The sequence below is a fragment of the Takifugu flavidus genome, chromosome 5 (assembly GCF_003711565.1).
Source record: "Takifugu flavidus isolate HTHZ2018 chromosome 5, ASM371156v2, whole genome shotgun sequence".
In the NCBI taxonomy this organism is placed as follows: Eukaryota; Metazoa; Chordata; class Actinopteri; order Tetraodontiformes; family Tetraodontidae; genus Takifugu; species Takifugu flavidus.
The window spans coordinates 2,278,022-2,298,039 of NC_079524.1; the positions used below are offsets into that span (position 1 = coordinate 2,278,022).

Sequence of the window (20,018 nt, forward strand, 5' to 3'; positions counted from 1 at the left end):
TGGATGGATGATGGATGGGTGGATGGATGGATGATGGTTGGATGGATGGATGATGGATGGATGGATGATGGATGGATGGCCAAGAGGGTGTGTGACCGACAGGAGCAAAGCTCATTTCTCTGAACGGCCAGTAACGCTTTGATACACTTTGATACATCCGATCTGGGCCTTTCTCCCTCCCTCCGTGTGTGAGTCTTTGACCCGATAGTTGACGGTACCGAGGGAAAATGTTCAACATACTCCCAGCAGACAGGCCCCTGAGGGCACAAGAACTGGGGCGCTGCGTGTCTCCTTTGAAGGTGGGTTTTGTAGGTTGTGCCGAGGACATCTCGCTCCACGCTGGTTAGCCTGCGGCGGGAGATGTCTGCGTATCACGGACCGCTTCCAAAAAGTCGTAGAGCCTAAACCTGGATTATGGATCTGAAGTGAAACTGATACCCAGATGCAGAAAAGTGACGAAATCAGTGCGTCTGCAGCTGCCGTGGCTCCAAAGGTCCTGCGTCAGCTGCATTTTTGATTGATTTTTCTGCCTCGTTTTCATGTGAACGGGATATTAAATTGTTACAGATTAGCCAGTAAGTTTGGAACAAACAGTGTCCGTCGCTGTGAGAAGCTGCAGGACCAGGCAGCTTGTTGGCGTTCCGCCTTTCACCGTTTCACTCCAGCCACAGACGAGCCGGGAGTTAGCTTCCTTTAGAGTTAGCTTCCTTTAGAGTTAGCTTCTCATAGAGGAGCCTGATCGGTCTGAAGTCTTTTCCCCTGTTTTCGACAGCCTGGTTCGTGCCACTCCCATGAGCGTCCGAGCCAAACTAGGACGGGTCCGGCCAAAAGTGTCTGGACCTGTGGGTGGAACGCCACTATACTAAAGGTTTATGACGCGTTTACGAAGAGAAAAGCCTCCCATTCCTGTGACTCAGCTTCAGGTTTATGGAATAGTTTCTCAGTTACTAATGTACGTTTACCACCTGTGTCATGGTGTCCCTCACGTCCCGACGCGCCTCTCGCGCACGAGGCTTTTTTCTGGGAAACCCTAAAATGTAGCGGCTCCGTTGCACCAGTGAGAACACGGGCTCAGCTCCGCCAGCCAGTCGTGTCCAGTCGTGTCCAGCAGGCAGCTTTCCAAACAGGCTGGAACACACACCTCATCCCTCAGAGCTGCCATAGGAACAGCGCCGTTGTCGGAACAACACACTTACCACAAGAGCTCGTGCTTGTAGGGCTGAGTGATGATGCGTGTTAATATAAGTCTTCACTGAGTGGAGAGATTCTTAAACGGACCCTGCTTGTACACGCACACGTGACACCAGGGAGGTTCCGGGTTCCATTTCTGAGGCTTTTTATCTCTTGCCTGTGTGTCTTTGTTCCTGTGAGCGGTTGTTTCAGGGTCTCCTGGAATATTGTTTGGAGGTATAAACTCACCGGCCACTTTATTAGGTACACATGATCAATTGCTTGTTAACATAACTAGCTAATTAGACAATATGGCCACAACTTAATGCATTTAGGCATCTAGGTGTGGGGAATCGAGAGGCTGGTCTGAGTGTCAGAAACTGCTGAATCTGCTGAGATTTTCACACACAACCATCTCCGAAAACGTGCAGTTAGCAGCGGCTGTGGTGCCTTGTCGATGTGAGAGGTCGGAGAAGAATGGGAGGCTGTTGAAACGCCGCAGCCTACCCGAGTATTGTTTCTGGCCATGTCCATCTCTTAATGACCACAGAGGATCATCTTCTGATGGCTCCATCCAGCAGGATATAGCACCATGTCACCAAGCTCAGATCATGCGAGCTGTTTTCTGGAACATCACTATCAGTTCACTGTGCTCCAGCGGCTCCAGTGGCCTCCACAGTCACCAGATCTCAGTCCAGTACAGCACCTTCAGTGTTTGGTGCAACAGTAGATTTGCATCACAGATGTGCAGCCGACAAATCTGCAGCGAGTGTGCGATGATGTTAAATCAATACGGACCAAATCCTATGGGGAAGGTTGAAAGTATGCCAGGAACCATTGCAGTTGTGAAGTCAGAACTGAACTGCTGAGAGCCTCCAAGGGTCGCCCTCCAGCCTCTCCCATACAGCAACCACCCCAATAACGTGCCTGATCCTCGATGCTGGGAAACGTCTCCCTCAGGTCTGACTTGGGCTGATCCGTCCATTCTACCGTCAGTCAGCCCCACCGGACTACAGTTCCAGAAATCACCAGCTGTGTCCTCACGCACGCTCGTCTGTGGCGTCAGACTTCTGGCCAATACGAACGCGCCAGATAACTTGAAATCCTGACTGATGCCCGTTGCTCCGTTACGCCTCCCACAATTACGACGCTTGACTTAAAAGACTGCAAACAACGAGGCACCGTAGGTCTGTGGGAACCTCGGATGTGTTCATGAGCAGGATTAAAACATCAACACAGAAATAAATAATTTTAATTACTAGCTCGTGGTTTAGGGTATCAAACGGACCACGTTCATACTCTGGCAACCGCACAATCGGGTGTTTTGCAACGAAAATGACGCTGCTGGAGGTCGTTTAACAACAGGACGGACTTTTCCAGGAGAAGCTTTTGAGAAGGTTTTACGCAGAAACAGGGTTTTCAGTCGGGGGGGGGGGGGGGGGGGGGGGGGCTGTTGCAGAACAAATTCAGCTCAGACCTCTTTGGTTCACCCTCCATTTCCATGCAAACGAGGAAAACAATGTTTTCTACTGTTGCAATCAATCCATTTTCCATTCAAGCGCAGGTTGGTCGACAACAATAATGACAATAACCAACATTGTTTGTTTTGGAAGAACAAGAAGGAGCCTGAAGGAGAGCCACACATGGAGACAAGTAATATATGATATATATACATATACTGCATATGAAAAACAGTCCATGATTTTTCCATGTAAGACAGTAGCGCCGGAAGTCCATGGGCCCAGGTGTATCTTCAGATGTCCTCATGCGGAGTTGTGGTTCCACTCGACTTTCAGATCTTGATGGACCATATCCAGAATCAGCCAGATTAGAGAAAACGAGGCAGGTTCCGGCTGTACTATGCATGTTATAGATAAACTTTAAGGGTAAAGGAAGTGGAGCAAGAGGGAGGTGTGGGAGCATTGTCAGAGCAGTCTGAGCCTATAGCAGCAGAACTGCGAGCATTTCACTTTAATTATAAGCCTTATTGAAAAGCAACGGTTTAAGTCTGGTTTTAAACACTGACACTGCGTCCGCCTCCCGGATCCAGACAGGGAGCCGCTTCCAAAGAACAGATGCCTGAAAACGTGAGGCTCTGCCTCCTGCACTACTTTTGGAAACCCTTAAAACTGCCAGCAAGTCTGTAGTTTTACTTACAACACCCTGTTTGGCTTATAAGGAGATATGAGTGCATTTAAATGAGAGGGAGCCAAGACCACAACAAGCCTTATATTTGACGAGGAGGATTTTAAAATCTCTTCATTTTACAAGGAGCCAAAAACTGGACTAATATGCTCCCTTGACCTGGTTTTATTCAGCACCGAAGCAGCAGCATTCTGGACTCGCTGTAGAGTGATTCACATCAGACAAAACACACCCCCAACTACTGGCCTGGCATGAAAACTACAGCATTTTCTGCATTTAAGTTGATTTCATAACGTTGCTTTGTCATAATCTTATAATCACCCATTCTGTCATGATAATAGGTGGGAATGAGTGAGCTCCGCCTCCTCTCATTTGGCCTTAGACATTAAGCGAAGTCCCGCCCACTCTGGGACATTTCTCACCTACGTCTGTGGCTGCAGCGTGTTCCTCCTCTGGGATGACACAGATGGCAGCAACATCCTTGACGGCATCTTCAGTATGCGCGGGTAATCCAGGTAATCTCGTTTAACGCCGCTCGACGCTGCAGAAGGTCAACGCCACGATGGAACGCGGCCTGACTCCGTTCAACACGTAGCACGAACCAGTGACGTAGGGGGGCGCCGTGGCTGGGATACAGGGGGAACAGATGTCAGTCTGCTGGGAACGCTGCAGTCCTGGTGCTCTGCCACACCTCACAGGAACCGCATGATAAAGAGCCCCGGAGCTTTGACCTGACCTCAAAAACACTCCAATCCCCCATCCCAGTTGGGAATTCACGCAGAGACAAAAGCTGGGGCCCGAGCCCAGGGGGCCCCTCCAGAGCTACCTGCCCATGTCCTGACAGGTCAGATCTGTTCATCAGAGCCCAAGACTTTTTCTTTTGCAACCTTTTAAGGTGAACGATTACACTTTCGGTTTCAGAGACCTTCTTCCTCAAACTGTTTATCTACACTGAATTGTCCGTAAAGACGAAGGCGGTAGTGCTCACACACACCTATGTCTTCAGCTAAAGTGTGTCAACGGTGGAGCGTTTGTTGGGGGGGGGGGGGGGGGGGGGGGGTTGAGTTAATGCAGCAGTGAAGAATCGACTCACACAGAGAATAATTTAATAATAATAAAGGAAAAAGCTTTTTACCTGTTAAAAATAATGTGTGTGTGTGCGTGCGTGCGTGCGTGTGTGTGTGTGTGTGTGTGTTCTGTGTGTGTGTAAAGGGTCACAGGTCAAAACTGTTAGGAGTGCCTAATGGCTTTTTCCTATTTAAAAACCTGTAAATTACTCTAATGTGAGAACTTGTCATTGTGAGGGATGTTTTAAAGGTTCAATATCAGCACAGAGGGTCATTTTTGTTGAGACTATTCTCCTCTGGACTGGACAGAAGTTCATTCTTATTAAACCACCCACCCTGTATAATCATGATAGGATGTGTAATTTAGCTCAACATTCATGAGAAATTCATAGACGGTGTGACTTCACTCCTGTTTGTGCGTCAGCGCTTGCTACATGCTAGCTTTGATTATGCAAACCTCCCTTCCTCTGTAATCCCCCCCCAGATCTGCTCCCTCAGTATCATCCTCCCCAGATCTTAGTCACTTAACAGTCCCCCATATGTGTTTATATTTTGTATTTACTTGGAACTGCAGCAGGAAGAGCTGCTGCGGCGGTCCGTAATGGCGTTCCGCTGACCCGATGAGCGCAGGCTGGGGGCCGGCTGTCAGCTTAGGGGCCCTTGGCTTGGGCTTGTGCTAACAGAGCGAGATAACGGCACTGAAAATAAACCAACCCTGGTAAACGTGCAAAACAAAACGCTCACGGCTGCCTCAGCTGACTTGACCTAGGAGTTCAGGAAACATGTGACATGGACCAAAGAGGTGGTGCTGAGACCTTTAGGGTTCCTAAAGCTCCGCTCCGGGTGATCACATGAGGGAGTCCGACATTCGTCACGCACCGTGTCCCCACCTGGGCGTTTCTGTGCCTCCTCCACTGCTGAGAGAAAGTACTTTAGCCCAGATGAGACCTGCTTTTAGATGTGGGAACCGAGAGCGCCACAAAGACTCCTCTGTCCCCTCCTCGGCCTCACAGACGTGACTCAGGCCCGGCGACGGAGACGATGTCTCCTCGTTAGAACCTCCCCCAGCTCCTCGCTGTGAATCCGCCGGCGGACCCGTTTCCGCGACTTCGATCACTTGGAAGCAATCTTGGAAGTAACCCACTGAAAACCCACTTCTGGGAGCGGAGGATGAAAGACGCGGCCCTCGGCTGCCATCCGTCTCTTGCGGAGGTTTTCGCCTGACAGTTTGAAACAAACAGCGCCTGGAGCAGATGTGTTATCCTCTGTCCACGCTTAGACCGCAGCTCTGGAGATAACCGGTGAGAAGAATCACCTACGGTTTACAGAGAGCCCAGGAAACAGTTTTTGTTCAACACAAACACTCGCAGAGGGATGTGAGGTCCCCCCCCCCAGTGTGAAATATGCCCCCCTTATCATTTCTGTCTGCCAAAGCCATGAGAATGTTTAGATTCGTGTTGGAGACTCTCTCCATTAACGACGGAGAGACGGGCGAATCGCCTTCACCTCAAGGCACCTCCATGAAAGATGGGCCGGATAAACACGGGCCCGCTCCGTTACTGCTGGCTGTTGTCTTTCAGCAGCCCGAACCCAAAAGTGTTTAAATAACTGTTTCAATTGGAAAATCCAATATAGGCGCTTCGGTAGCGAGTGGAGCTAATTACAGCGGTAAGGACCAACAAATGCAACTTTAGTAACGGGGTAGCGCTCGTGCAGCAGGATTACAGCTATTAGTGCAGCGCCTCTCACGTGCACCACCCCACGCAGCCCTCGCTGACCTCAAGTGTGCATCAAGCGACGGTAACAAGGTCCATATGTGGTCACTTCCTCCCTCTGCTGCCCTGACAGGAGGCGGCACCATTAACGGAACCGCAGGGCCCGTGGATTTACCCTCCAACGGGGAAGATAAAAAAGGCCCAGTCAGAAAGAGACTTACAAGCTTCCTCAAACTGGAACTTTCTCTGCTTCCGGGGCCGCCGCCTGGTCTGGAGGGTTAACCTTTGACCTCAGGGTGCAGTATGGTCGCACATGTGAGACCCAGCTCCAGATCCGAGTACACTTCATTCTCAACAAGCATCCGAGTCGGGATCCCTGTAGATGGCACCAGTGGACAATCGGTAGATTTGTATTTGGGATTAAAATGTCTTGACGCACAGTTGAACAGACTCCGCCCACAAACGCTGCCACTTTGTGCGTGACGCATCCTGCATCATCGATTAAGTCCAATGGTTTATTATTTTCACGCAGCCCTCCGCCGTTGCTCTTGGTTACGAGAGCTCCTGTTGATAAATATCGGTGACTGAATTATGAAGTCAGCCGAGCAGAGCCGAAACATCTGCCAGCACACTGAATTCAGCCGGCTGCATCCTCGTTGTTTCCCAACACAAGTCGAGTTTTTTGCATTTGAATTTCCATTTGGATCAAATCCAAAGTAACGTGTAAACGAATGTGGCGCATCTAGTAGGGAATAAAAAGTCCCGACAGGGCCCACCTGGGTGTCACGGGCACCATCGGCTGGCAAAACAAATCCATTCTGACGTCGTATCAGGCTCATTTTTATTGTTGTTGTTGACTTACATGAAATGCGCTTATGTGTGCGTTCAACTGAACGTTTTTCTCCTCAAATGTTGTTGAACTTTTGCTGTGACATCTGGAAGTAGACGTTCATTCGTGGAGGATCCGTGACAAACCTTTCCAAAAGAATTCCTTTTGTTTCTATTGTCTCTGCCCATCCAGACAACGGCTTTGTTTGTTTGTTTGTTTGTTTTAATATTTACCACAATGACATCATTCTGGGAATACCCTCACATAACAACAACATAACTGTGGGTCGCTTCCTTAACAGAAGTGCAATAACCCGAATACAATAATTTTAAAGAAGGGTTTTAAAGCCACTAAACAGCAAAGTTTCACAAGACAAAACCCTCCAATGACTCATGCAATAATAACTATCAGATGCGGGATTCAAAGGCTTTTCTCACACAATATTGTAATTTTCGGTCCCGGTGGCACGATGTCTTCAATCAAACAACATTAAACATTCGTACTAACATTTAAGTCGTTAATTACTGTCATCTAGAAGTGAAATGTGAAAGAAATTAAGGGATGGCTTTAAGGTGACGTTAAAATAAGCCAGGCACTGATTCCAACCACAAACATCTCAGTGTCCTTGTGATGCATTAAACCAGATCCGAGGTCTCATTTATCGTATTTGCGAGTCCTGGAGACGCGCTGAGAAGCATTTGAGCTTGGAACAGAGGCGCTGGGACGCAAAAGTTACAGGGTTTAATCTACCAAAGGGATCAAGCCTGCTGGAGAACTCCGTCTTCTGTATTGTGTAGTTTACCTCCACCTAGTGGCCAAAGTGGGGATGGTGCCCCAAATGCAGGTTTTTATTCTCCGTGATGAAACAATAAATAAATAAATAAATAAATAATAAATAAATAAATAAATAAATAAATAAATAAATAAATGTTGATTGCCCAAGTTCGAAATATTTATATAGAGAAAAACAACTCGTGTCTAATGCATATGCGTGTGTGACGTGAGTGTTTGAACAGCAAGGCACGGACCCTGGGTTTGGGTTAGCTTGGTGATTTGTACTGTTTTCGTTGTTCCATTAATTGGTGCGGGCCAGACCACCAGGGGGCGCTGCCGCCACTTGAGAAGGTGCGATGTCCAGGTGAGTAGTTTTCAAGGTCAGTGTTACACATCCCATCCCTCGGAGTTGCTGGCGGATACAAAAGCAACGATTTTCCAGATTTATCCATATTAGCACTAACAAACTGTCTGTTTGAATGATTCTCCCCAGCTTGATTCTTACCTGAGTTTCTGAATGACAGTTGAAGAGGGTCTGATTGTCGCCTCTCATCCACTCAAGCAGGCAGAGGAAACAGGAAGGCTGAGGGAAGACTTTGGTCTGTCTTCAGCAGAAGCTGCAGTGCTTGCACCATTTGTTCATCCCGCACACACACACACACACACACACACACACTGAGCGTCTGGGCCCTCATTGGTCGGCGTCTCTCCGCCCCACCGCGGGAGTCTCTGAGGGGTCTGCTGCAGTGCTCCGCTCCAGGGGCCTGGAAACGCTGGAGTGAGACATTTTTTTTCCCCTCACTTCTATTTTTGGGTTGGATATCGGAGGTCCGCAGCCGCACTCATTTTCCACTGTTTCCTAAGCGTACAGTTTCCCAGCGCCCTGCTCACACTCTCCCTCTGCAGATACAAGCACACGGCCTCCAGAAGCCATGCGAGACACCTCTGAGGGAACAAGAATTTTGGGTAACGATATAGGCAGGAAACAGGCAGAAATTGCCCTGCGTCGGGACCCCGGGGCAGCAACCAGTGCTCAGCCAGCCGTGCACTCAGGACACTGATAAGTATTCGGAAAGGGCACTTCCTGGAGCCCATCCCCCCACACAAAACAAATCGGTCTCCTCCCAAATGAGCTTAATATCCATGGCCGGTGTATAAATCAATGTCATTGTAGTTGTGTTTTGTTTGGGGTTTGTTTTTTTTACATATCTTTTTTTTCACCATAAGACTTTTTTTTTTTTTTTTTTTTTTTCAAAAAATACATTAAATATGCAACAACGCTGCGGCTCCGAAGCAGATCCATCCACATCCTGCATCAGTAACTGCACCAACAGTCCTCTCCTTCTGGGAAATGAAGAGGGTCGCGTAAAAGGTGCCTCGATTTGACCCGCGTGCTGACGGGGACGAGAAAAGGCGCCATCCGAGCGGGGCCTGCCGCGGCGTGGGTCAGTCATCCTCGTGGGGGAAAGCCTTGAGCACCGGTGAGAAGCACACCAGTGTCTGCCCACATTCAAAAAATAGAGGGAGGTCCCTGATTCTACAATAGCCTATAGCGCTTCAGATTCATGTAGGAACCTGCCAGAGCAAAGAAGCATGTTTATGAATGAACAAGCTGCTGCCCTCTCTGTGTGGAGTGTGCACTGTGATGAGCGGAGGGGTGAACCAGGAGCAGCGTGGCCACACATCATTGCCTTTTAATCCCCCTTTGTGCCTTTGAAGCATCATAATAAAGATCACACGTCCATCACGGCAGCATGGGAGTATTAATAATGCACAGATCGTGGTCAAATGGGGGGGCTTTATTGGGTGATCCGACAAACTTTTCACATGTCCGGCTCTGACAGACTTGCAGCGGACATTCCGAGATGTGTCATGTCGGGTTTTACGCAGCACTTTTTCGTGTCTCCACGGCCTCAGAGATGGGTATCCGGCTTATTGATGGCGGTGAATGCCAGCGGGCATTAGAACAGCGAGCGGCCATCTGCCAGCCTAGCGAACTAGCAACCCCACCAGCTGCAGTCGCAAAACGCCCTACAAAGCAGGACATGCATGCAGCTTCTGACGTCTGCGGCCACACTGCGCTACAAAGCCCAGAAACCCAGGAGCGGAAACAATGAGAATCAAGCTGAAAGACGCCGCATAGGTCCGCGACCAGCAAGTTTTTTCAAGAGGAGGCTGCCGTTAAGTGCACATCAGTTCGTTTCGGATGGCCAGTTTGTGCGATTGTTTCCCCACGTTGGAGAAAAATACATAAAAAACCACTCATGCAGGGGCACTTTAATACCCCGACATGGCGACGGCAAGAAAAGGGAGAGAGCTTTTTACTATTTTGGAAACTAGCGCGGACGCAGAAAGTAGCACGGCGTGCGACGGCCGAGACTCTCCGCTTAATCTTTCAGCCGATGTGAAGTGGTTTGAAATACCGTACAGAAAGCCGGACTCGGACGAGGAAGAAGAAGTGCGGGAGGAGGAGGAGGAGGACGACGGCGGAGTCGGCGGCGGCGAGGGCGAGAATGGATTCGCGGCAGCCGCGGCGGAGCCCGCGGACGCGGCCAGCTTCATCGCAGGAGGAGGCTGCAACATAATTCTGGTCACTGGGAGTAATGGGATCGCGCACGACGAGGAGGAATACGCAGAGGACTGTTATTATTCTACCTCCACTAACTGCTCCGACGCCACCTCGAACGATTCGGATATTGATTTCTCCGATTTGGAGGAGGAGGAGCGCAGGAGTTTTTTCTGCTTTGGAGACGACCTGGACGACGACTGCGCCTCTCCCGACTTCTGGGGCGAACCCGACCAGGTCATTTCCATCGAACCTTTCTCCGCCGTCTGTGGCCCGCAGCACTCGCTGGGGGACGATGCTGACACCCGTGACTATTTCCGGATACTCTTCCCAGATTCTCTTTTTGAACACATGGTGGAACAAACAAACAAATACGCCCTCTACCGGCAACGGAGGAGTGGAAAGTCAGACCCCCACTGGCACCCCACAGATGTCAGAGAGATGAAAGCTTACGTGGGCCTGAACATTCTCATGGGCATCAACCAGCTTCCAGACACGGGCATGTACTGGGCCAGTGATATTTTCATAGGCAACGCCGGCTTTAAAAAAACAATGACGGCCAGGCGCTTCGAGAAACTCACCCAGTATCTCCAGCTGTGCGACCGCGAGTTCGAGCCGGGGCGCGGGGAGCGCGGCTACGACGGCCTCTTCAAAGTCAGGCCTCTCCTGGACGTGGTGGAGAACACCATGTGGGACGCCTACGTGCCCAATCGCTGCCTGACCGTGGACAAGTGTTCCATTGTCACGAAGGGACGCTTCTCCCCGGCGCAGTGCATGCCCGCCAAGCCCCTGAGGAAGGGGCTGACGGTGTGGATGCTGTGCGACTCGCGGTCCGGCTACTGCCACCGCGCCAAGATCTACGTGGGCAGGCCCGTCGATGACGAGGTGGCGGCCTCCGTGGGTTACAGGGCTGTGACCTCCCTCGTGCGTGGCCTGGAAGGTCAGTTCCACCATGTTTTTATGGACAGTTTCTTCACCTCAGTGCCCCTCCTCCAGCGGCTGCTGAGGAATGGAATTTACGCCTGCGGACCCACCCAGCCGGGGCGGAAAGGGTACCCGGAGGTCCTCCGCCCCCGTAACGTCGGAAAGTTGTCCCAGGGTGAGTTCTACCAGTGCCAGCGTGGCAACCTGGTTGCCACGGTGACGCGGGACCTGAAGGTGGTCAGCTGCCTGTCCACCAATTCCGCTCCAGGTATCGTGGGAATCAGCCCGGACCAGCGAGAGGGTGAGGCGCACGGGGACGAGGAGAGCGACAGCATGGAGAGCTCGGGCGCCTCGTACGGCATGCCGCGACCTTTGCCCCTGCTGCTGTACCAGGAGAACATGAGGGGCGTCGACCTCTGCGACCAGCTGAGGGAGTGCTACCAGGTGGGCCGGCCGTGCAAGAAGTGGTGGCGCTACTTCCTGTGGTTCTACGTCAACCTGTGCATCGTCAACGCCTACATCATCCAGCGGGAGAGCCGAGGGGGCACGCCGCCCGCGGGCTTCAACGGCAAGCAGTTCACCCAGCGCCACTTCCGCGTGCGGCTGGCGCAGCAGCTGATCGGGGACTACCAGGGGGCGAGGGGCATGGAGCGGGCGGCGCGCAAGCGGCACGCCGACTCGCCCGTGGAGTACGGGCACCGTCTGGAGCGCATGTCGGAGCGCTCTCGCCGCTGCAGGAACTGCACGAACAAGGGACTGAGACACGAGAGCGTCTTCGGGTGCAAGATATGCAACGTGCACCTGTGCAGGGGAGGATGCTTCTCTGAGTTTCATAAATGAACGCGGACCATCCTTTTTTTAACGACCTTTGTGTATTCCATCACGCGACGCGTGTTGACGGACTTTTGGAAACGCCGCGACTCTTTGTAATTCCAAAGGTCACCACTACAAGTGCACAATATATCCCCACACTTTATGTAGAGCTAGATTTAGGATCTATTACTGCACGTATATCCTATAGAAACCAAGCGGAGAAACTGTTAGTTTATTTGAATTAGTAGAGAATGTTTTTGGCAACTCGCCGTGTGTTACACTGACATAATTGCCTTGTGTCACTTTTTTATACATCGCAAGTAATCGGAAGGATTTTATAAGAAAAAGGAGAAATCAACTTTTCTGCACTTGTAATAGATCAGAAGTCGTTTACTATGGGAAGTTTATCTCTCTGCTTTTCCAAAATAAAAACTTCATTATGGCCTTCCTTGTGAATCACCTGCTTATTTACGTCAAAAAAAAGTCATTTTTCATGACATCTGGAACGTTTCTGTTCGTCCACACGTGTTTTCTGGGTCTTCGGGGGACACAGCTTGGAGCAATTACAGAGTGGAAAAAGTCCCTCGGTTCTGTCCAACCAGCGGGCCCGGCAGTGCCGTTCCACTTTCCAAACACACTCCAGACGCAGTCGTCTGTGATTCTGGGTCCAAACCCCAAAAGTGGTACGTTACCAGCACGATAGGAAAACGGAGCCACCCGGATCGGGAGCATCTGGGGTCAGAGGGGGGAAGCGAGGCGTGTTGGACGAGTCCGCCGCCGTAGCAGGAAGTCAGAGTTAAATGGAGGAAAGCGTGGCGTTTATTCATCAGAGGGAGAAATCCCACTCCAGATGAGCTCCTCCAGAACACACATTCATGCTGGGTCTTTTAGTTCTGGCCCGTTTTAATACATAAGTTCATCACGCATTAAAATGGGCCTCTGGTGCCGGTAATCAGGTTATTATTATTAAGTTATTATTATTGAGACTAGCATGCAAATATATTCAAAGCAGCTCGAAATCAACGTAACAGCTGAATTAAACTCACTTCCCTTTGATTAAAGCAGTTATTTACAGTCACTATAATTAGAATATTATGACACGTTGTTATATAGTTTACAGTCGCTATAATCCTGTTATAGGTGTTATTATATGGCGCAAGGTGACGGATTGAAATTTCAATATAGAAAAAGTGACAAGATGGTATTTACAGACAAGCTTGAAAGTCACGTTGAAAAAAAGATTTACAACGATAAGATTGATATTTATGTAAAATCAGGGATGTAGAGCTTTAAAAAGATAATAACGCTAAAACACTGCAGCAGTGCAATTAGATGCAGATAGTACAGGAGGGAAAAACAGTATTACTCTGTCTCTCCGTCTCTCTCCCACCCCAGGCTCTTCTTTGCTGTCCTACACACACACACACACACACACGCACGCACGCACACACACACGCATACACACACACACACACAAACACACACACACACACACACACACATTGGTCTCCCTCAGCCTTTTCCCCAGCTGGGAGAGGGTTAGTCAACTGGACGGCAGTCCTGCTGATCTGCGGGAGCCCCTTTGGGGGGTTACTATAGCAACCGTGGCAGATGAAGACAGGGAGTCGCCGGCAGGCATGGTTGTCATGGCGCTCACTCTGGCTACGGAGGTAGGAGGTGCCAGAAGCCACACCTCCTTTCCCCTTTGTGTGTGTTTGTGCGTGTGTGTGTGTGTGTGTGTGTGTGTGCGTGTGTGTGAGTGTGTGTGTGTGTGTGTGTGTGTGTGTGTGTGTGTGTGTGTTGACAGCCTACATGCTGCACACAAGAGCAGTTACCAGGCAAGCTCTGCCTCAGCACTGCCAAGATGTAAACCGATGCCAAATATGCAATGAGGTCCATGACGAGGGCGTCCCTCTGGATGTGTCCTCACACAGGTGCACACGTCTGGGACCTGAAGCACGGTCGCACCGCGTCCCTCACAACCACACACCAACCGACTGTGCGCACCACTCTGCTGAGAATCAGGAGTCGCGCTGATGCTACAGCAAGTATGATCATGATTCTGGGGAGGAGGCGCACACGGCTAATTCATGCTAATGCAACGTTTGAACGGTGTATTTTATTTTTTATTCCTTTTGTGTGTGTGTGTTTTTATTTGTGCAACAGCTCCTGAGGTCTGCTCTCAGTGACCCGCTGTCAGTTTTCATCTGCCCAAAGTGATTCTTTCTGAATGTGGTGTTACAAGAGACAGATCTAATGTTTCCATGATGGATCCAACCCCTTAAATGTTTTCAACATGTTTCCCCTCCTGGGCAGGGACAGAGCCTCTCATGAGAACATGGTTCTGCTCTCACTCAAGAACTTGCTCAAGAACCAGTTGTACTGTTGGAGTCATGAATGTGTCTTTGTTCAATAGTTTCCTTCTGCTGAGTGCACGGACACAGATGAGCACGAGAAGCGGCTGAATCTTCTGCTGACTCACTGTGGTCTTTCTGCTGCTGCGGATCGTGACTGGGACGGTCCGCGTTCTTCTAAATGTGATTTATCTGCTGAATCCCGTCTCATAAATGACAAGATTAACTCTCTAAACTGAGTTCAACCCAATTTTTACGCAGACACACATAAGGTACACAGTCATTACGCCTGTATTTGACATGTTCTCCTGTACATTTGCGTGTTATTATTCATTTCTCACAATTCAGGGTCTTTAGCTCTGACATGTCCAAAAACATCCAAACCATTATTACCATTGGTAACAGCAATGTAATATGAATAATAACTGAGTAAAACATGAATTGAATCATGTTTGAAATCCTCTGACTAGTGTCCAATATTATAAAATAAAAGATGAACCAAATTTCTTGCTGAAGCATGGGAACGCCTGCATACTTTAATCTATCATTATAGTGAAGATACAGGAGATAAAGGCTACTTAACTGCACTGAAGAGATTGGTTTAAGTAAAATACAAACATGATCTGAGACTATTTACTGTAAATATATACATGCAAATAGTGGTGGAACAGTAGCTGACACCTATTTCCATCTAGTGAGCAAGTCTGCGCACAGTGAACAGACTTTCAGGCTGTTTGGAGCTTTTGGGTGTAGCTTCTAACAACAAAGCTTTCGAAACCAAATGGATCTCTTTGGGTTTAGTTGATGTGGTTTTGGGTCACCCAGCAGAATCGCCAGAGGCAGTTTGAGCTCTATGTCCTTTGCCAGAGGGACCTCAAGAATGACCTGGACCAAATAAACATGAAAACAAATGAAAACGTGCTTTTGGGGTTGGGAGGGAAATTATTGCAAATCAAAACTGTATAAATGAATACATGTATGGTATTTTCTTCAGTTTACATAATGAGAAGAAAGCAAGTCAAACTAGCTTAATGGCAGCCTTGACTAAAAATACACAGAGCGGGTCGTGCTGTAATCTGACACTCAGTCTGCACTTCCCCCGTGGCCACTGTGGGGCGCTGTGGCGCGTTATAACATTTAGGCATCGTCTCATGTCTAGAGTTCGGTCTGTGTTGGCAACAGCACCTTGAGTCTGTACTCCAGCTTCATCAGACAGCAGTTGAAGAAGGTGGGGGGCAGGTCTGGAGGGACGCTCAGGACCATGGTGACGGTCCGGCTGGCCTGGGCTGGAACACACTCACCTGTCCCAAACAGGAAGTTGTCTGTGTGCACCACCCGCGCTGACTGAGCTGCAAAAGTCTGTTTCTCACACAGGTAGAATCTGGGCGTTACTGTGCGCGCCGAGTCATTCACCACCTCTAAAGAGACCCCCAACGCGTCACCTGTGGGGGATGAAAGTCGTCATATCTGAAGCAAGACAAATGAGAGCTGTGAAGGTGCCCACCTTGTTTCACTCCCATCTTTTCAGAGGTAACGTTAATGGTAATCTTTTCAGAGCCATAAAATGAAATCCTGGTTGCCTGCTGCTGTTCCTGTCAAGTCCAAGATAACAAACCGTTCGTTACTGCAACATTTGACGGTGACACCTAACATCCCACACAGGTTCGAATGGAAATCATGTCCACACCTTCAGTCCGATGATCATCATTTCTGTTTTGGAGGCAAAAGGGAATTCGGACTTGGTCAGAAAAGGGAAGTCAGTGCCAGCTTTATGAACCAGCCAGATCGACTGGGTCAGCTTTGCTCGCACACTGTACGTAACGTTGCCCCATTTCCCGTCATAGGACGAGGGCATGTCCCTGCAGGGCAACAATCCAGACAGAACAGTGACTTGAATTCACCAGCTGCTGAGAAATGCTGAGTAACTGATCAGATACGCACATATTTGGCATCACAAATGCGAAAGGATACACGTTCCTTCCAGCACTGATGATTTCTGAACCTCATTTTGGGGGGAAAAAAGAAAACAGTGTCAGCATTTGTTTTCCACGCACACGCTTTGCCAGAGAGGCGATGATACCGACCATCTCCTTTGTTTTTATCCTGGAGAATAATGTGTTCCAAATGGAAATATCTCTTCTTGTCGCTGTGCACCACCCCGCTCCGTCCTTCCCGCTCGCACCACGTCACCTTGGCTCTTCCTTTGGCTTTGACCGAAAAACACTGCGCTTTAATTTCCTTGCTGGTCACCAGGGTCACCTTTCCCGAGAGGACGTCTCCGGGAGAGAAAACGCCACGTTCGTTCACTTTCTCGTAATCCACAGCGAGAAGTTTAACGGTCATGATCCCGGCTGCAGAAAAGCAGCCTGGGAAGTGTAGCAGAGGCACAAATCCTCCCCTCTGTGCAGTTTCTGTAAAATTTAGCACCGGCACATTTAATTTGATCCTCTGTGGCAGCTAACGCAGTTTTTGGTTTGGTTTGAGGACGAGCAAGGTTCCCTCAAGGCTGGAAAATAGAGCGTAACAGTGGCGTGTATCCCTGCTGCACATGGTCACATGATCAGGGCCTGCAGGTGTCACATTCGCACAGGTAACTCTAGCTACACCCGCAACGCCGAGGCGAGCTAAATGGGGGTGTCGCGGTGATAGCAGTGGTGCAGCCCTGCGTGCACATACACAACAACGCCCAGAATACAGACGTTTCACCACGGTGACGGTTCAAACAGGCAGTAATATTGTCTGGACTACTTTCTGTCAGCACTCAGGTGTGCGCCCCGCACGGAGGGGTGATGTGGCGGCTACAGTAAAGCTTCAGAAACCCTAAAGGTCATTTTTAGTCCATTTTAATGGTGATGATGTTTCATCGCGGGTCATGAAGACAGAATCGTTTTAATCCAACTAAAAAAGTGTCCTCACTCAGTTTCAAAGTTCCACGTCGTCCTTTTTTTGTTGTAGTTTTTCATTTATAGAACTGTCGGTTAAGTTCGTCAGAGTAATCCTAGCGGACAGCTGCTAACTCTTAAATACATTTATTATCAAAAAGTCTCCTTTTATTTTCGAGCACAGGTAAAGATTTGTATGTTTGCTGTGTCGCTGCAGGAGGTGAATCAAACATGATGTGCAGCCAGTGACAGAATTAGCTGCATGCAGAATATTATGAATCCATAATCTCTTTCTATTCACAGTGACTTGAACTGCAAAGCTTGTTAGATACTGTAAATAAAATGGCAGCGATCTTTTGCAAGAATGCATAAAATTAGCAGGAATATGCCGGTGGTCCGGTTGGGTCGACCACACAGGCTTCGTATGCCGGTGGAGGCTCTTCTGGAAGCGGCGAGGCTTGTTGCACGATCCGTTGTGTTTGAAATCTGCTCTCAAACGTCTCAAGAGCGGCAGCAGCTGAGGCAGGCGAGCGCTCCGTCGTCGGGACATCAAAAGATGGCAGCAGCACTATGGGCAGCTTCACCGTCGGGCTTTTAGCAAATGGAGTATCCAGATAAACCTGCGGAGTTTATTGAAATGAATAAATTAACATTAAAGTGTCGCAGCCAGATCAATTTTCCACCTAAGTGACCATATTTGATTGGCTGGTAGAAGCTGGAGCCTCGATAATGATGCGATTTCGGAATCAGTTTATGCTGAAACACTAATATAAAAGATATTCAGTTCCCTGTCAGACATGTTATTTGAACTAAGACCTGAAGGACGTAAAGACAAGGAGAGAAGTGAACATTTGACATAAAGGGTGATGAAAAAAGGAAAATGATAAAAGGAATTAGAAAAACCCTTCAGCTATCCACCAAAACGACCATGAATGCACCTGCTAAAATAAAAGAAAATTGATTAAAAAACCAAATAAACATCCCAGGTTTTACCCCAGTTTACCTTCATCCAGTACTCCAGCTTGACGAGGGAGCAGTTGAGGTTGGAGGGTGTGAGGTTGTCGGGAATGTTGAAGACCTTGGTCACCGTCTCCATCCTGTAGGGTTTCACCACACTGCACCTCTCCGTCAGGATTTTATGGGGCTCGTTTATCAGATAGGTCTGGGCGTATACAACCAGTTTACTGCACAGAACGAACCGCGGCCTCAATATCCGACTCGAGAGGTTGTTGACTCGAAGCGTGACCCGGAGCGCCTCGCCTGTGAGAGCGATCCGCACACAGGTGGAGAATCACAGGAGTCACGTGAAGTCCATATTTCATGAGCAATAATTTAAGACTTCTTCCATCCGGAGACCTTGTTACCTTGCTTGTATGCCTTATGCTCAAGGTAAACGTTCATCCGAACACTTCCAGAGCCAAACCGGAACGTCTTCACCTGGCTGACATCCTGAGGTTCCTGAAAGAACAGACCCAAGTGACAATGACACAACTGCCGCTTGTTCTTCCGCGGCTGTTTAGCGGCAGGTTGAGGCGGCAGCTTCGCACCATCAGCCGAGGAATATTCACGTTTGGCTTGGAGACGAAGTTAATGACTGTTGTGATCCATCTGCTCCTCGTCTTGGGCTGCTTCAACTGCACTCGCAGCTCGTGAAGAGCCCTTCCGTGGTCGAATTTAAAAGATGTTGAGATGGTTCTGTCCATGAGAAAGAATCATGTAAACGGACAAAAGGGCTCCTTTGAAATACACGGTGACAAAACAAAGAATTCTGACCTGTCGGGGAACTTGAAAGAGAAAGGAAACACATGTCTCCCTTTACCAATGACAACAGGAACTGCTGGAGAATTACCGGTAGTCAAAAATCAAGCTAGCAGTAGCTCTAACAGCAGTGAATAGCTACATAGATAGAATACATACCATCTTCTCTGGACTCTTGCAGAATATAATGCTTTATGTTATAGTATTTTTCGTTTAGGCAGAAAGTCTCCTCATCGACATGCCACTCAACACGTGCTCCTCCCGTTGCAAACAAAACAAGCGCGCGGACCTTACTGTCTTTAGAAAACTGTAGGATGATTCTTCCATTAACCGTGTCTCCATTGGTAAAAACGTTTTTGCCGTTGACGGCGTCGTATTCAAGGGAAAACCTTTTGACGGTCATCTTCAGCCCGAGGAGCGCGGAAACCAGTTAAAATCTCTCATGAAGGCTAACAAAAGAAATCTAATAAAATCAAAAGCGTCAACACCTCAGTTTACTTCTTTTGGCGTCTCGTCCCGTCTAACGTGTTTTTTGGTCTGAGTCAACTCTGTCAGCACGTAGTTGACACACGCAATCACGTAAGCCATGACGCTGGTACGAGCCGGACATTCCTGTGGCGAGCTATGAGCTATTTTTAAGTTTTTCTTCCTTTATCTGAAGCTGGATTTTCCGGCCACATTTAAATAAATCTTATTTACCTCGGACACAAATGCAGCAAGGTCAAAAGGTCAAACGTGCTCAGTAATAATGTGGTAAAAGACGTTATACTCACTTTCAACCAGTTAATAAGACAAGCTAACCTTCTGCAAAATGCTGGGAATATTCTCAGCAAGCAGGAAGAAACCTGTTAACTCAGAGCAGTTTCCCGCCACTAACCGACTCTTACGTCATATCGTGCACCTGAATGTCGTCCGGCCTGTTTTTTTGTATTTTGACGCAAACAAAAAAAAACATTCCGATTCTTACAGATCAGTCACTTAAAACTCTGCCCTGCATATAAAAACATTGTGATATGTGAGA

At 48.8% G+C, this 20,018-nt stretch overlaps 3 protein-coding genes and 1 long non-coding RNA gene across 6 annotated transcripts; 2 read left to right on the plus strand and 2 right to left on the minus strand.

The window, feature by feature from the left end:
* Positions 1-8,964: 8,964 nt before the first annotated feature.
* LOC130525668 (piggyBac transposable element-derived protein 4-like) lies at positions 8,965-12,447 on the plus strand. The gene has a single exon (XM_057032691.1). It carries the CDS (start codon positions 9,991-9,993, stop codon positions 12,028-12,030), a length of 2,040 nt encoding a protein of 679 aa, XP_056888671.1. The 5' UTR covers positions 8,965-9,990; the 3' UTR covers positions 12,031-12,447.
* A 1,062-nt stretch (positions 12,448-13,509) lies between these two features.
* LOC130525675 (uncharacterized) lies at positions 13,510-14,592 on the plus strand. 2 transcript variants are annotated; one of them, XR_008950546.1, is made up of 2 exons: positions 13,510-14,051; positions 14,170-14,592. It is a non-coding gene; the product is annotated as an uncharacterized LOC130525675 (long non-coding RNA). The 2 variants fall into 2 exon arrangements; XR_008950545.1 differs by having other exon boundaries at positions 14,420-14,592.
* Positions 14,593-14,660: 68 nt separating this feature from the next.
* On the minus strand, positions 14,661-17,220 carry LOC130525671 (arrestin domain-containing protein 3-like). Its single transcript, XM_057032695.1, has 6 exons — positions 16,442-17,220; positions 16,299-16,359; positions 16,045-16,216; positions 15,862-15,949; positions 15,543-15,799; positions 14,661-15,242 (listed from the first exon to the last, which is right to left on the minus strand). The coding sequence occupies exons 1-6, from the start codon at positions 16,698-16,700 to the stop codon at positions 15,114-15,116; spliced, it is 966 nt and encodes a 321-aa protein (XP_056888675.1). The 5' UTR covers positions 16,701-17,220; the 3' UTR covers positions 14,661-15,113.
* A 150-nt stretch (positions 17,221-17,370) lies between these two features.
* LOC130525670 (arrestin domain-containing protein 3-like) lies at positions 17,371-19,693 on the minus strand. Of its 2 annotated transcripts, none has more exons than XM_057032694.1 (6): positions 19,157-19,693; positions 19,013-19,073; positions 18,787-18,934; positions 18,604-18,697; positions 18,243-18,499; positions 17,371-17,859 (listed from the first exon to the last, which is right to left on the minus strand). In XM_057032694.1, the coding sequence occupies exons 1-6, from the start codon at positions 19,398-19,400 to the stop codon at positions 17,614-17,616; spliced, it is 1,050 nt and encodes a 349-aa protein (XP_056888674.1). In that variant the 5' UTR covers positions 19,401-19,693; the 3' UTR covers positions 17,371-17,613. The 2 variants fall into 2 exon arrangements, with proteins under 2 accessions (XP_056888674.1, XP_056888673.1); XM_057032693.1 differs by having other exon boundaries at positions 19,013-19,076; positions 19,157-19,687.
* Between the last annotated feature and the right edge of the window lie 325 nt (positions 19,694-20,018).

Coding starts and splice junctions, on each gene's coding strand:
- LOC130525668 (XM_057032691.1), top strand. CDS start 9,991: ATGGCGACGGCAAGAAAAGGGAGAGAGCTTTTTACTATTTTGGAAACT.
- LOC130525671 (XM_057032695.1), bottom strand. CDS start 16,700: ATGACCGTTAAACTTCTCGCTGTGGATTACGAGAAAGTGAACGAACGT. Junction 16,360..16,441: donor GGATAAAAACAAAGGAGATG/GTCGGTATCATC, acceptor CCCCAAAATGAG/GTTCAGAAATCATCAGTGCT. Junction 15,800..15,861: donor AAAGATGGGAGTGAAACAAG/GTGGGCACCTTC, acceptor CATCCCCCACAG/GTGACGCGTTGGGGGTCTCT.
- LOC130525670 (XM_057032693.1), bottom strand. CDS start 19,400: ATGACCGTCAAAAGGTTTTCCCTTGAATACGACGCCGTCAACGGCAAA. Junction 18,500..18,603: donor GCATAAGGCATACAAGCAAG/GTAACAAGGTCT, acceptor TCGCTCTCACAG/GCGAGGCGCTCCGGGTCACG. Junction 17,860..18,242: donor AGCTGGAGTACTGGATGAAG/GTAAACTGGGGT, acceptor TAAACTCCGCAG/GTTTATCTGGATACTCCATT.